The sequence below is a fragment of the Magallana gigas genome, chromosome 1, assembly GCF_963853765.1.
Source record: "Magallana gigas chromosome 1, xbMagGiga1.1, whole genome shotgun sequence".
Lineage (NCBI taxonomy): Eukaryota > Metazoa > Mollusca > Bivalvia > Ostreida > Ostreidae > Magallana > Magallana gigas.
The window spans coordinates 42,349,116-42,362,476 of NC_088853.1; the positions used below are offsets into that span (position 1 = coordinate 42,349,116).

Consider the following 13,361-nt stretch of genomic DNA (forward strand, 5'->3'; position numbering starts at 1 on the left):
TTAGAACCATTTTTAAGAAGACCTTGGACTTTCGGTTGGACGTAGCTATCTATTTCATTCGTCAAAACAAGTTAAAATTACGCGGTTTCAAGCGAAATATACACCGATTGCGTAAGTCTTAGCTCAAAAGCCAGACAAATCTTGTTGATTTCAAAGAGCAATGCCTAAGTGGCCAGCAATGAAATAGACAGGCCTACGTCACATCGCTGTTTGACACAACTATCCAAAGTCCAAGCTCTTGTTAAAATGGTTCTAACTATAGAATTTTTTTTAAATACAGCTCAATTTGGAAAAGTACATGTACCACAAGTTGATTTTGCCTATAGATTTACGGATCCCGTTTATATACAAAATTACTAACCTGTAATTATCGATTTCCAATAGAAACAGGTACATGTACATGTAGATGGAATAATATTGAAAAAAAATTCAATTTATGAAAAATTGTATTTAGGCATTGGGTATGCATTTCGTTACATTTTCGAATTCACACATTTTGCAAACGATAGAAAATGTTCTATTTCCGATAAATACTATGTAAATCCAAATATTACTAAGTTTCAGGTGATGATAAATACACCTACGCAATCTACAGGGTGTTTTTTTTCAATTTTTAAAATTTTATCATAAACATGTATACATGTAATCCGTGCCTATTTTTGGGGGTTTTTTTTGGTGCTCATGTTGAGCATGAACATCATATACCAGTGAACTGATCTTGAGTGAATAAAAGGTTTGACTCGGAAAGACATGTTAGCTTTAAAAAAAACTTAAAATACTGTAGTTTGTAAGAAAAAGCTTATCATCACGCACATGTGCTAGGAGGCAAACGCCAAACGAACTATCATTTATCATTGCATAGTCTAAGGGAGATAACTTCCATAATAATAATTTTTTTAAAAGGACAGGCACGTAGCAATGGGGGGGGGGGGGGGGGGGGGGGAGGAGGGCTGCCCCCCCCCCCCCCCCCCCCCCCCAACACTTTTTTTGCGCAGCAAAGATTTTTCTTAAATTTACATACAAAAAATTGAATTCACATGAAGTTTCCCCCCCCCCCCCACTTTTAAGGGACCATTTTGTTTGCCCCCCCACCCCCCACCCCCCCCCCCACTTTTAACGATGCTACGTGCCTAAACGTTTTAACGATGCTACGTGCCTAAGGGAAGAGCCCTCCTCCTTTCCCCCTTTTGTTTTGCGCGTTTACCAAATAAAATTTGTTTAATTTAACTTGACTCCATTGTTGTGCAGATGCCTGTTACACGTACTCATGCAGAAGGCTAATTTTTAAAGAATAACATTTGTATAGCATTTTGCATATATATAAAAAATATATACATAAAACAAGGCTTTTTAATTGCATAAAAATCATGAAACTTTAAACACAAGAAACAAAATACATTTGTATAGTTTTAAAGAAAACTGCCAAGTTTTACGTTTTATACACATGAGAGAGAGAGAGATGAGAGAGAGAGAGAGAGAGAGAGAGAGAGAGAGAGAGAGAGAGAGAGAGAGAGAGAGAGAGAGAGAGAGTACATGTAAGATAACAAAAACCTTCACCAAAATACATTGGCATTCACGCAATGTATGGCATAATCGTATGTGCACACGGTCACTGTCTGATAGATAAGAGTAGTAGAGAGGTGTAAAATGTGTAAGTAAATACTACGGCTCTATTCTCCGATTACTCTTTTATTTTTTTTTATAATATCTGTTTCTATTGTCATTCATTCTGAACTGATGTATTCCTATATATGCATGTAGATCATTTTACATTTTAATTCACTAGTTTCATGTTTCTTAAAAATATGAAATACATGTGTCTGTCTGACCGCATCTCTCTCTCTCTCTCTCTCTCTCTCTCTCTCTCTCTCTCTCTCTCTCTCTCTCTCTCTCTCTCTCTCTCTCTCTTACACACGCACACAAATACATTTTGGAGAAATTGTTAACCCTTCAATAAAATTATAATACACATGTAATTGGGAGAGTGAATAAAGTGTGCATAAATGCACATCGTAATCTCTTAAACAGCATGTAATATGTGATATTTTCTGCAGTGCTACAAACAATTGGCCTGGTTGCCTCCATATTGGTGCTTGGGGTTTATGGGTGAGTAAAAAAAAGATTGAATTCTTTAAACAAAATATTCCCCTCATTCCCCTCTCTCCTATCAGTGAAAATCCTGTTTCTAAGTCTAATACTGTATACAGGAAATATTCGTCCCCGTTTTATTTTCGCCCCTTTCACACGGCTCCTTGTCAATGGGCGATTTCAAAACTGGGCGAATTGCATGGCTCAAATTATCTTATTTTAAACATAACTTTGTCTTGGCGAATTCAAGGCTGGCGAAACTGTTTGCAAGTGAAGAAAGGCTAAAATAACACGGGGCGAAAATAACCCTGTATGCAGTAATGTAAAAAAATACGTTTGAATATCCGATAAAGGTAAAACCTTAAACCTTCAAAATATCACTTTTAACAATCATTGTTCGACCGATAGGTTGTGGGGAAAATTGGACGGATGGGTGGGATGGATCTAAACAATCGACATTTTGATACAATATTTGACAATATTTGGTCCATATATATCCATCCATCCAGGTATCCATCGATCCAATTGTCCCATAATTAAAAAGCATGTTGTTTTTGGGCGATGTTGCGAAGGCGATGGAGCGATAGTGAAAAGATGCTACGGCGAAGCGCTAAAATGCGATGTTGCGGAAGGCGAATGGCTGATACTTCTATCGCTCCTTCGCCTTTGTAACTTTGCACTCTCGCCTGCGCACTTTCACCTTCGCTTCAAATACTGAAGATCATTATAGAATTCGTGATGGCTTATTTTTAGTGTTATTCGTGGGCAGCCTTACACCACGAATTTACATCCTCGACGAAGAGTTACTTTTCTTTCTGAAACTGAAAACCTGCGCATCCACGAAATTACATCCTCTAGGATGAGCAAAAACCCCGCAATCAACAAAAATTGGACCCCACGAATCTATATGATTCTCCAGTATATTCAAATAATTTTTATTTATTTAATATATAAAGAGCGGGGATGACTCTAGAGAGCATGGCGGCGCAGGTAGTTCACCGAGTGAATCCGAATGGCTCTCACGTGACCTATGATCAGCTGCGTAAATTTCTCAACGTAAATTACGACAGAGACAGTAAGTGCTAATTCATTTGTCACTGGACATTTTATTTGTTATCGTATTGATTGATTTGTTTTAGGAATTACGTCCTAGAAAGTAATACTAGTAATGTAAAAATGAACGAAAGAAAACTGAGATGGTTGGGTTGAAGTCTGAAAGACTTTTTCTGTCTCTTCAAATTCTTGAAATGATAGATGAGAATTAATGAGAATGGAAACAGAGAAACTTGCAAAAAACCACCATTCGTGTTGCCCATTTTGGTGTTTAATTTGTTGACGTAAAACTATGCCTTTACGTAACCCTGAGAGAAAAGAAGTCGGGTTTTTTTTTCTTAGAACCACGCATTGCTATAATATAAAGATATAACATAGGTATGCACATACAAATATTTTTACACGAAGTACAGTAGAAAAATAATCTTAATCACATATTTTTCTTATTGGCAGACAACGGCTGCGTTTCTTACGCCGAGTTTTCGTCCGTGTGGACGGCGATATATCACGACTCGTTGAACGTCGCCACCAAGTTCGTCACAAACATGGACATGGACCATGACGGATGTTTGGACGATATCGAGGTTCTCGTCAACGGTGTCCGGAACAATCAGCATCTAAAAATAGGTAGTTACATGACGAGTCATCCAAACGCTTTTCTTCTAGTATGATTTAATACAATTTATAGATACGCGTTTTACGAACGTAGATCACCTGGCGGTTTGCCAAAATGACAAAAACAAAGAAAGAATGACCAAGAGTGAATAAGGAAAAATATTACGAGATTAAAACCTTGCATGAAAAAAAGCATCCGTTATCCATGGCTTATGCTGAAATAAACAGTTATTATGCATGTGAAAAAAGCAAGTTTCAAAATTTTTTGACTTTTTTTTATTTTCTGCATATTTGATATATTCTTTATTATGGTATTGTAGATTACCCTCTTGGTGTCCATGACTTTGCAGTTGTATTAGAAGTGGTATGTGTATTTCAAATATTTGAAAATTGTATTTTTTGAAGAGATAATGTATATTGTATACTATAATCTGTGTTCAGAAGAGGTTATTTCTATGAAATAAATATTTCTTATAGAGGGATAATACCTAACCCGACAATTAAGCAACATAACAGATAAAATATTTGTCAAACGATGATTTTATTTTCAACAGTATCATCCTACAGCAACCGGAACCGGAAGTTCTCCGGATCCAGGGGTGGTAGGCTGAGCAACTTCCGCACATACTGAAAGCGGATGGTCACAATTACCTCTTTATCAGAATGTTATCTCTCAAGTCAAGTAGCCATCATAAATAAACGGCTAAAGTATTTTGTGTCCGATTTTTTTAAAATCACAAACGTATTGTCTCTAGTTTTCTTTTTTTTCTCGGGAGAGGAAATTCTCGACCTTTGCTCATATTTTGCGGGGTCTTAAGATTCCACGCAGAAATTTTATACTTTGACGCCTTAAATTTTGTTCCCACAGCTAACATCATTCAATTTTCTTGGCATGATCTCTTAAGTATCCGATAAACTTTTTCTGGCCACCCATAAATCCGATATCAATGAAAAACTGTGGTACCCAGCCGAGCTGAAAGGAAGAAAATAAGTATCATTATCTAATATAGATTATTGTATTTTATTTACACGCAGTTTCTTTATATTTTTCCGACTTTTAATTTTTTTTTCTGACTGATAGACATTTAGCGGGTTTTTTTTATTTTACTGATATAACATACTTATTTACCTTCAAATCAACAGCAAAATACCACAGAAAAGTGCTTTTCTTGGGATTTAGTTTATTGGGGATGAAAATCATTCCGGAAGGATAAAGCTTTCCACTGAAATAAAGAAAAAGATGAGCTTATAACATTCTCAATGGCTATATATGCCCACTATTTAGCGAGTTTTAAATGCTTATTTAATCTAAAAAAATGTGGCAGTTATTGCCAAATTTAAGTCAATAAACTACATTGTATAACCTAGTTGTGAAGAATTTTGAAATTTAAAACTGACTACTTTACAAGGGTCAAAACACTTTGATTCCATAAAATCGTCAAAAAAATAATGCTTAAAATATAAACCTCTTTATGTATGATGTGCATGGTATCATTTTTTATTTTTCTAAATTTTGTTTTCAAACAAAGTCATCTTTTACGCGACCCGTCCCTCGAAAAAATTATCACAGACAAATTTTAATAAATTCGTCAAAATTTCTTACACAACAATATCATCTGGATCAGGAAATCTTGGTGACGTAATTGATGACGTAGCGAGGTAGAACATTCCATTGACCTTTGACCACTGTCTGACGAGCAACAGGGAGCGTGACGCCATCAGACCCGGGATCTCGTGCATCGTCTGCCGTACTACGTCAGTACATGAGTTTACTTGTTGCAGAAGCTGTAAAAGTGAAAATATTTCATTAACATAGTTCTCCATTGGTTCTTGAAAAAGTGAACGTATTCATCCAATTTTAAAACTTGGGATATCGCGGTCTGTCAGCCCCCGACTTTCTTCAGATAGCTATACAGACATGTAGCTACCATTTAATGAACATGTATTTCCAAATTTTCGAAAGATTTTAAATTTAAGGTTGGTTAAGGTTGGTAGTTCATTTTTAACATGGAAAAGAATTGGGAGAGGTAGAGAAGAAACGGCATGTATATTTGATGTTTTTAAATTATAACAGATGGAGGACAGGCAGACAGGGATAGAACGAGAGATAAATGATGTTCTAACCTGAACCTCCTTCATGTCTTCATTCCAGCTGGCAGTTGTGTTGACATTGATGACGAAATCTTCCCACAATACCCGGGCATTGATGTCTACCTCCGCCTACAGATACAATTTTCAAAACTCTATAATTTAGTTTTATCAAATGTATGAGTATATGTATATACTAGTATATTTACATCCAACAAGTATTATTCCTTCTATTTCTTACGGAAACTTATATTTAATTCATAGCTCTATAGAAACAGCCAGACTGAAATCTACACGCCCCGTTTATCGATTGGTCGAAATCTACAGCGGCTGAAACTGACAAGAAAATGACAGGACAGATATTGACACGCCCTGTTTATCGATTGGTCCAAACCTACAACGACCTAGGAAAATCACGGTCTGCACGAAATGATCATGACGATGTCAGAATCAAAGTCTCACACGAGACGATTTGGCTGTTTCTTTTAGCTAACATACTTACGTACTTTAACAGTAATTTATATAGTAAATTTTACTTACTTTTCATAATCAATTTATCAATTAGCTAAAAGAAAGATGTCAATATAAACAATAAAATGCTTTCTTTGATGATTCATTCGGGTTATGAAGGTAGCGAACATTGCAGAAAAAAAAACATAACCCGCTAACGCGGGTTATGTATTTTTTCTGCATGCAATGTCGCTGCCTTCATATCCCGAATGAATCGTTATGAAGGTAGCGAACATTGCAGAAAAAAATAACATAACCCGCTAACGCGGGTTATGTATTTTTTCTGCATGCAATGTCGCTACCTTCATATCCCGAATGAATCACCAAAGAAAGCATTTCATTGTTTATATATTCCCCTTAAATTAAGATGTAACGATAATGCAATGTAAATGCTTAAGGTGTTCAGTTAGAGATATAGGTCAATTGGTTCATTTTAGGCCCACATCTATAATGAAAACATATGCACTTACGCTTATACGATATATCTTAAGACTCCAATCGTAGATGTATTTGCTGTAGATGTTTATGTTGCTGGACGTGTCATTCTCTTCCAGCGACCAGTCGGTATTGCCACTCTCCAGCAGGGCTAGCAAACCCTTGGTCGACTTTACACCCATCTTGTAGAACTCTAGCTCCTCTCCCCCAATATTTCCTTTTGAACACTTCAACGGAACGCTCCATTCAATTTTGGTTTTCTCTGATTTTGGAGAACTCTTAGTAGTTGTCGTTGTTGTTGTAGTAGTTGTTGTTGTCAGTGTGGTGGTCGTTGTTGTCGGCGTGGTCGTTGTTGTTACCGGTGTAGTCGTAGTAGTTGTCGGTGTAGTTGTGGTTGTGGTCGTCGTGGTTGTCGGTGTAGTCGTAGTGGTTGTCGGTGTGGTCGTAGTGGTTGTCGGTGTAGACGTAGTTGTTGTCGGTGTGGTCGTAGTGGTTGTCGGTGTAGTTGTGGTTGTGGTCGTCGTGGTTGTCGGTGTAGACGTAGTTGTTGTCGGTGTAGTCGTGGTAGTTGTCGGTGTGGTCGTCGTTGTCGTAGGTGTGGTCGTAGTAGTTGTCGGTGTGGTCGTAGTAGTTGTTAGTGAAGTCGTAGTAGTTGTCGGTGTAGTCGTGGTAGTTTTCAGTGTGGTCGTAGTGGTTGTCGGTGTGGTCGAAGTAGTTGTCGGTGTGGTCGTAGTAGTTGTTGGTGAAGTCGTAGGAGTTGTCGGTGTAGTCGTGGTAGTTGTCGGTGTGGTCGTCGTTGTCGTAGATATGGTCGTAGAAGTTGTCGGTGTGGTCGTAGTAGTTGTTGGTAAACTCGTAGTAGTTGTCGGTGTAGTCGTGGTAGTTTTCAGTGTGGTCGTAGTGGTTGTCGGTGTGGTCGAAGTAGTTGTCGGTGTGGTCGTAGTAGTTGTCGGTGTAGTCGTGGTAGTTGTCGGTGTGGTCGTCGTGGTTGTCGGTGTGGTCGTAGTAGTTGTGGTTGTGGTCGTAGTAGTTGTCGGTGTAGTTGTGGTTGTGGTTGTCGTTGTTGTCGGTTTGGTCATCGTGGTTTTCAGTGTTGTTGTCGGTGTAGTCGTAGTAGTTGTCAGTGTGGTCGTCGTTGTTGCCAGTGTAGTCGTTGTTGTTGTAGGTGTTGTCGTAGTGGTTGTCGGTGTGGTCGTAGTGGTTGTCGGTGTGGTCGTAGTGGTTGTCGGTGTGGTCGTAGTGATTGCCGGTGTAGTCGTAGTAGTTGTCGGTGTGGTCGTTTTTGTTGTCGGTGTGGTCGTAGTGATTGTCGGTGTGGTCGTAGTAGTTGTCGGTGTGGTCTTTTTTGTTGTCGGTGTGGTCTTTGTTGTTGTCGGTGTTGTCGTTGTTGTTGTCGGTGTGATCGTAGTAGTTGTTGGTGTAGACGTAATTGTCAGTGTGGTGGTTGTCGGTTTAGTCGTTGTTGTTGTTTTAGTAGTTGTTGGTGTAGTTGATGTTGTCTGTGTAGGTGTTGTCGGTAAAGTTGATGTTTTTGTACCTTGTTTTTGTGATTTTGTGTAAGATGCAGTGTGATTCATATTATAAAGGAAACTTAATTTCGTAGTAAAATTATCTCTTCTCCCATCGGTTTCTCTTGGTGAAAATGTCGGCGAGATAGAAGGAAAAGAGCCTTCAGATGAAAGGGATAGAGAAGATGAATTCTTAACAGTTGAGATTCCTGGTTGTGGAGATGTGGCTAAGATTTTTGTAGCCGTTTCCTTTTCTGTAACTTTCTTAGAAACAGTTACTGTTGGTTTTATGGTAGTATAGACGGAACTATAAGAGCCAATGCTGTCTTCTTGAGTCACACGTGATGAAATATTGAACAAATCTCCTCCAACTATCGTCCGTTCAGACACTTGTTCAACAACAACAGACGCGGTGCTCGTTGTACGAACGGTACTGGAATTTTTCAAAAATGTCACAAAAGCTGTCGATGTTTTATAATGTGGTGAATGGTTTGAATGAGTCACTTTAGATTTGTTTTTATGACGAGCGCTATGTGATGACGTCATTTGTGTTGTCAACGTTGTGACGCTTCTATTCAACGACTGTAAACCGAGATTAAGATCCGTGTTCTCTTGTAAAGCATTTTGTTGATGATGGGACCTGAAAATGATAGTTTTAATAAAAGAGTATTTTTTTTTGTTTAATGATGCTACTATTTTGTACATAAAAAGTTTTTTCAAATACTTACATGATGAACTATATTTAGGACTTATCTGATAAGATTTTAAGCGGATGTGAAGAACATATGATATATAATGATAAATGTATGATAACATTCAATTCGCATACATTTCAAGTTAGAACCATTTTAACAAGGCCTTGGACTTTCAGTAGGATGTAACTATCTATTCTTTTCGTCAAAACAAGTTAAAAATGACGCTGGTTTCAAGCGAAATATACACCGATTGCGTAGTCTTAGCTCAAAAGCCAGACAAATCGTGTTGATTTCAAAGAGCTATGGCTGAGTTACGAGCAATGAAATAGACAGGCCTACGTCACAATGTTTCTTGACCACAACTACCCAAAGTCCAAGCTCTTGTTAAAATGGTTCTAAGATTCAATCAATTTGAAATAAACGAAGATGCATCTTGTCTTCTGTGTTTCGTCGTTGCTTACATTTTGAGTATGTCCGCGATTCCATAAAAGACGGTAGCAGTAGTAAATGCAATGATGACTGCAAGAGGGATCCAACCTGTAACAAAAGGCGCACTAAAATCAAAGTACTGAACTGCTTCGAAGTAATATTCTATTTGTTTGCTGGATGTAAGGAAAGTATGCAATCTTCCCTTTTGTGTATTTTTTTTTTTGGGGGGGGGTCTTAATTCTATACCACACAAAATGCCAACAACAAAAAACAAGGTTCAAAATACAACATTTAACGCACGTGATATTTTTAAGTGATATTTTTAAATCTAACCGGATGAGAAAGAAGTGCTGAAAAAGACAATGCCTACATTATAATTTTGAACAATAATTCACTTTTTTTTTATTGATTGGTGTTTCTCTTTGCTACACATCTTCACTTGGAATGACGTCATTAATATTGTTTAGCCATGACGTATTTTTTTAAACATTCTTCATCCAATTAGCCCAAGTATTTTAAAGGAAAGTATAAAGATAGTAATGGGTGGATTTATTCAACTAAATGCTACGTTCTGGACGACTACATCTATAAAGTTTTAAAATTTTTAGCTTCACAAACCTTTCACACAGTCAGTACCATAGACATGCTTTCTGTCTTTCTTTTTTGATGAACGTTCGTCTAAAATAAAGAAAAATATGTAAAATAGGTATCAAAATGCAAGTAGATATTATATATCGTATATAGCTTTAATTACATCAAAACGAGGCGAATTCGACACTTTTATTCCTCTTGCTATGCTTTGAATATCGTTTGTATGCTATAGACTTCATATTCTATATAGCGAAGTATCGGATGTGCAAAAAACCGTTTGCCAATCTGGCTTAGAGTATAGTTCCGCAACGGACAGGAGCGTACACACGAGTCACATTATTGAAATCTGTATCAATAAAAAGTACTATAAGATAGAGTTAAAACCCATTTATACCTATTGGTTGCAGTTTAGAACAGCATCTTCGCTAGCCAAGGATTTTCGGTCCACTTTGCTCCCCGTAAACCCTTGGCGGATTTCATTACGAAAACTCGGTGACGTGGTGGCGCTATCTAGCGAGCAACTTGAGTTGCGCCCCTTGCATATTTCATTTTAATCGAATTAAACAACGGGTTATATATACACCTCGGTATTAATACAACTTAAAAACATGTTGACTACCGAATGTCGGAACATAATTAACGATGCTATTAAACATGTTAAATACGAAGTAAGTAATAACCAAGGGAAAGCACAGAATTTTTTATTCATTGTGTTTTGTACGGACCGGGAGTGAGAAAGTCGCCGATTCATATGAAAGCTTTCATGTCCTAAAACCAGGTATCGCTGTCGTTAATATTGCGGACCAACGAAATTAAATAAAACGAAGATAATTGAATCTTTAAAAGCAATAAAAATAAGCAGGAACGTATATATACTAACGGGATAGGCAACTTCTAAATTCGCCATGTTTACTTCCCATGCTGATCACGCGAGCCTTGACAAGTTTGTAGAACTACATGTTCAATCCCAGTAAAATAGATAGGTTTTAAAGCGATTTGGTAGACCATCGTTGGAGAAGCACTGTACTCGAGAACTTGTGTCTCAAATTGTTAAAAGCACCGAATGTTTTACCAAAGATCCCACATGTGTTTTCTTTTAAAGTTTATATTTACATGCACTGTGGTTGGATCAGCTACTCGCAGCTGCAGCCAATCATAAAGCGGAGCTTGTCACCGAGTTTTCATAATGAAATCCGCCAAGGGTTTATGGGGAGCAAAGCGGACCGAAAACCCTTGGCTAGCGAAGATGTTAGAACAGTAAATGGTCAAGATTTTGGCACTCTCCAGCTTACTTTGGAAACCTGTACCTCTTGTGTATACAGAATGAGAATGAGAGCATATGTATTGTAAAAAAAAAATTTGACTACAAACAACGCATACAAGCCAAAAAACTAAAATATTTTAACTACAATTCAAAATTGTTGATCTTTATTGCTCCAAGTGGGAAATTTCTAACGCCTTGTGCGCCCCTATCCTTTTCGTGGAATTAGACAACAAACCAGCCTAAAATACTTGCATGTACACGTAGGTTTAAACCTCGAAGTCAAGAAACATGCAATTTATATAAACATATGCTCTATTTGTACATTATGAATATGCATACACTTTTTTCCGGATGGGGGGGGGGCGGTTAGCAATTATTTTATACAACAACTCTTCAAATATCATGTAATAAGTAAAGTCCAGCACTCAAATTACATTCAGCATATATTGACACGTGCACTCTATCATCAACGGGTATTTTATCGATTACAGTTCAAGTTGGTATCAAACATCATTATCAAAGTGTCAACTGCATTTATCAGCCAAGAATTGTGTCAAGTTCGATTACTCGTTGAAATATAAACCATATAAAGGTCATTGTTATAGATTTCGCCCAAATTCTTCCTTGAAACAGGTGCGGATCAGAAAGTAATCATACGGGCCTGACACCTTAAGGAGAGGATCAAAAATTATATTGTAATTGTCTTTCAAGGGGATTTTGAAAAATACAATCAAGCTTATCAACAGATCTTCTCTCATAGCCAAAGCAAGCTCTCTCTCTCTCTCTCTCTCTCTCTCTCTCTCTCTCTCTCTCTCTCTCTCTCTCTCTCTCTCTCTCTCTCTCTCTCACACGTGAAAATTACAAACATATGTGTCTTAATCTAGAGAACGAAAATGCTAGTGAGTTAAAATCTAAAGTGCATAACCATATGTTATTGTTATACCCCAAATAATCTGGAAATTAAGTTGTGGCAATTTTTTGTTATTTGGTATGGAATTTCCGGATATTTTAAGAGCGGATTGTTCTTTTTTTAAAAGCTGCTTTTATATCAGGATTGACTGCATGAAGTTAGCAGATGTTTTTTTTTTTTATTACTCGGAGCTGATGATGCTTAATTCAGAGCAAGCGAAAATTTTAATGGGTATATTTCTTTAATTTTTTAGTTGAGTTTGGGAACTTTCGTAAAAAAATTTTCATCAAGCGTGAAGATATACATGCACGGACACAAAACATTTCTCAGTGCGAAGGGGGGGGGGGGGGAGGGTGGTAGGTGTGTCCGATGATAATTGTACATGACAGAGAAGGGGGTCTGAGGTCTACTAAAGTACTTTTGTTGATTTTGTTTTATTACGTGAATTTAATAAGTTTGAACCGTCTAGGGAGGAGGTGTCTGGATACCCACCCACCTAACCCCCCCCCCCCCCCTACCGCCCCCCCCCCCCCTTCCACGGTTCACCCCTTAGATCCGCACATAATTCATACAATACACTACGAAATATGGTATGAATATATAAATTGTGTGCCGGCGTTATATGTTATCCAGTAACGATTTAACCTTGATTGTCAATACAATATTCAATTATATTTTACAATGTACGGGGTTAGGGGGTCACAGAGAAATTTTTTATATGTTTTTCTCTGGGGGTTTGTTTTGTTTTGTTTTTGTTTTTTGGTGGGGTTTTTTTTGGGGGGGTGGGGGGTTGGAGGTTGTGGATTAGAGTTGTTTACTTGTACAAGAATCATCTATGTTTGGAATTGAACTTACGGTCTTTACTTAAAGAAAGTCCTACACATATAATCGTATGCATGTTTCAAGTATTTCATTGAATACTCAAGAATATCATAGAATGTTTTGTTTAAAGTGTATTTTTACTCTCAGAGAGAGAGAGAGAGAGAGAGAAAGAGAGAGAGAGAGAGAGAGAGAGAGAGAGAGAGAGAGAGAGAGAGAGAGAGAGAGAGAGAAAGAGAGAGAGAGAGAAAATGTTTTTTAAAGTGTATTTTTACTCAGAGAGAGAGAGAGAGAGAGAGAGATGAGGATGACGACGACAGTGATGTTAATTGTTTAATTAATTCCTTACCATTGTA

At 37.5% G+C, this 13,361-nt stretch overlaps 3 protein-coding genes across 3 annotated transcripts; 1 reads left to right on the forward strand and 2 right to left on the reverse strand.

Moving 5' to 3' along the window:
* Positions 1 to 1,577: 1,577 nt before the first annotated feature.
* On the forward strand, positions 1,578 to 4,451 carry LOC105337218 (uncharacterized). The gene is made up of 6 exons (XM_034466886.2): positions 1,578 to 1,651; positions 2,055 to 2,106; positions 3,045 to 3,163; positions 3,595 to 3,768; positions 4,077 to 4,120; positions 4,311 to 4,451. The coding sequence occupies exons 1-6, from the start codon at positions 1,648 to 1,650 to the stop codon at positions 4,365 to 4,367; spliced, it is 450 nt and encodes a 149-aa protein (XP_034322777.2). The 5' UTR covers positions 1,578 to 1,647; the 3' UTR covers positions 4,368 to 4,451.
* A 179-nt stretch (positions 4,452 to 4,630) lies between these two features.
* LOC136275930 (steroidogenic acute regulatory protein, mitochondrial-like) lies at positions 4,631 to 5,496 on the reverse strand. Its single transcript, XM_066086407.1, has 3 exons — positions 5,360 to 5,496; positions 4,886 to 4,979; positions 4,631 to 4,729 (listed from the first exon to the last, which is right to left on the reverse strand). The coding sequence occupies exons 1-3, from the start codon at positions 5,494 to 5,496 to the stop codon at positions 4,631 to 4,633; spliced, it is 330 nt and encodes a 109-aa protein (XP_065942479.1).
* Positions 5,497 to 6,921: 1,425 nt separating this feature from the next.
* LOC117688545 (GATA zinc finger domain-containing protein 14-like) lies at positions 6,922 to 8,241 on the reverse strand (the record flags this gene model as incomplete). Its single annotated transcript, XM_066086408.1, has 1 exon — positions 6,922 to 8,241. A coding segment is annotated over one exon (1,173 nt), but the record flags the coding sequence as incomplete, so codon positions are not given.
* Between the last annotated feature and the right edge of the window lie 5,120 nt (positions 8,242 to 13,361).

Coding starts and splice junctions, on each gene's coding strand:
- LOC136275930 (XM_066086407.1), bottom strand. CDS start 5,496: ATGCACGAGATCCCGGGTCTGATGGCGTCACGCTCCCTGTTGCTCGTC. Junction 4,980..5,359: donor GATCCAGATGATATTGTTGT/GTAAGAAATTTT, acceptor TCTTTATTTCAG/TGGAAAGCTTTATCCTTCCG. Junction 4,730..4,885: donor ATTTTGCTGTTGATTTGAAG/GTAAATAAGTAT, acceptor TCTTCCTTTCAG/CTCGGCTGGGTACCACAGTT.
- LOC105337218 (XM_034466886.2), top strand. Junction 3,769..4,076: donor CAATCAGCATCTAAAAATAG/GTAGTTACATGA, acceptor ATGGTATTGTAG/ATTACCCTCTTGGTGTCCAT. Junction 4,121..4,310: donor TTGCAGTTGTATTAGAAGTG/GTATGTGTATTT, acceptor TATTTTCAACAG/TATCATCCTACAGCAACCGG.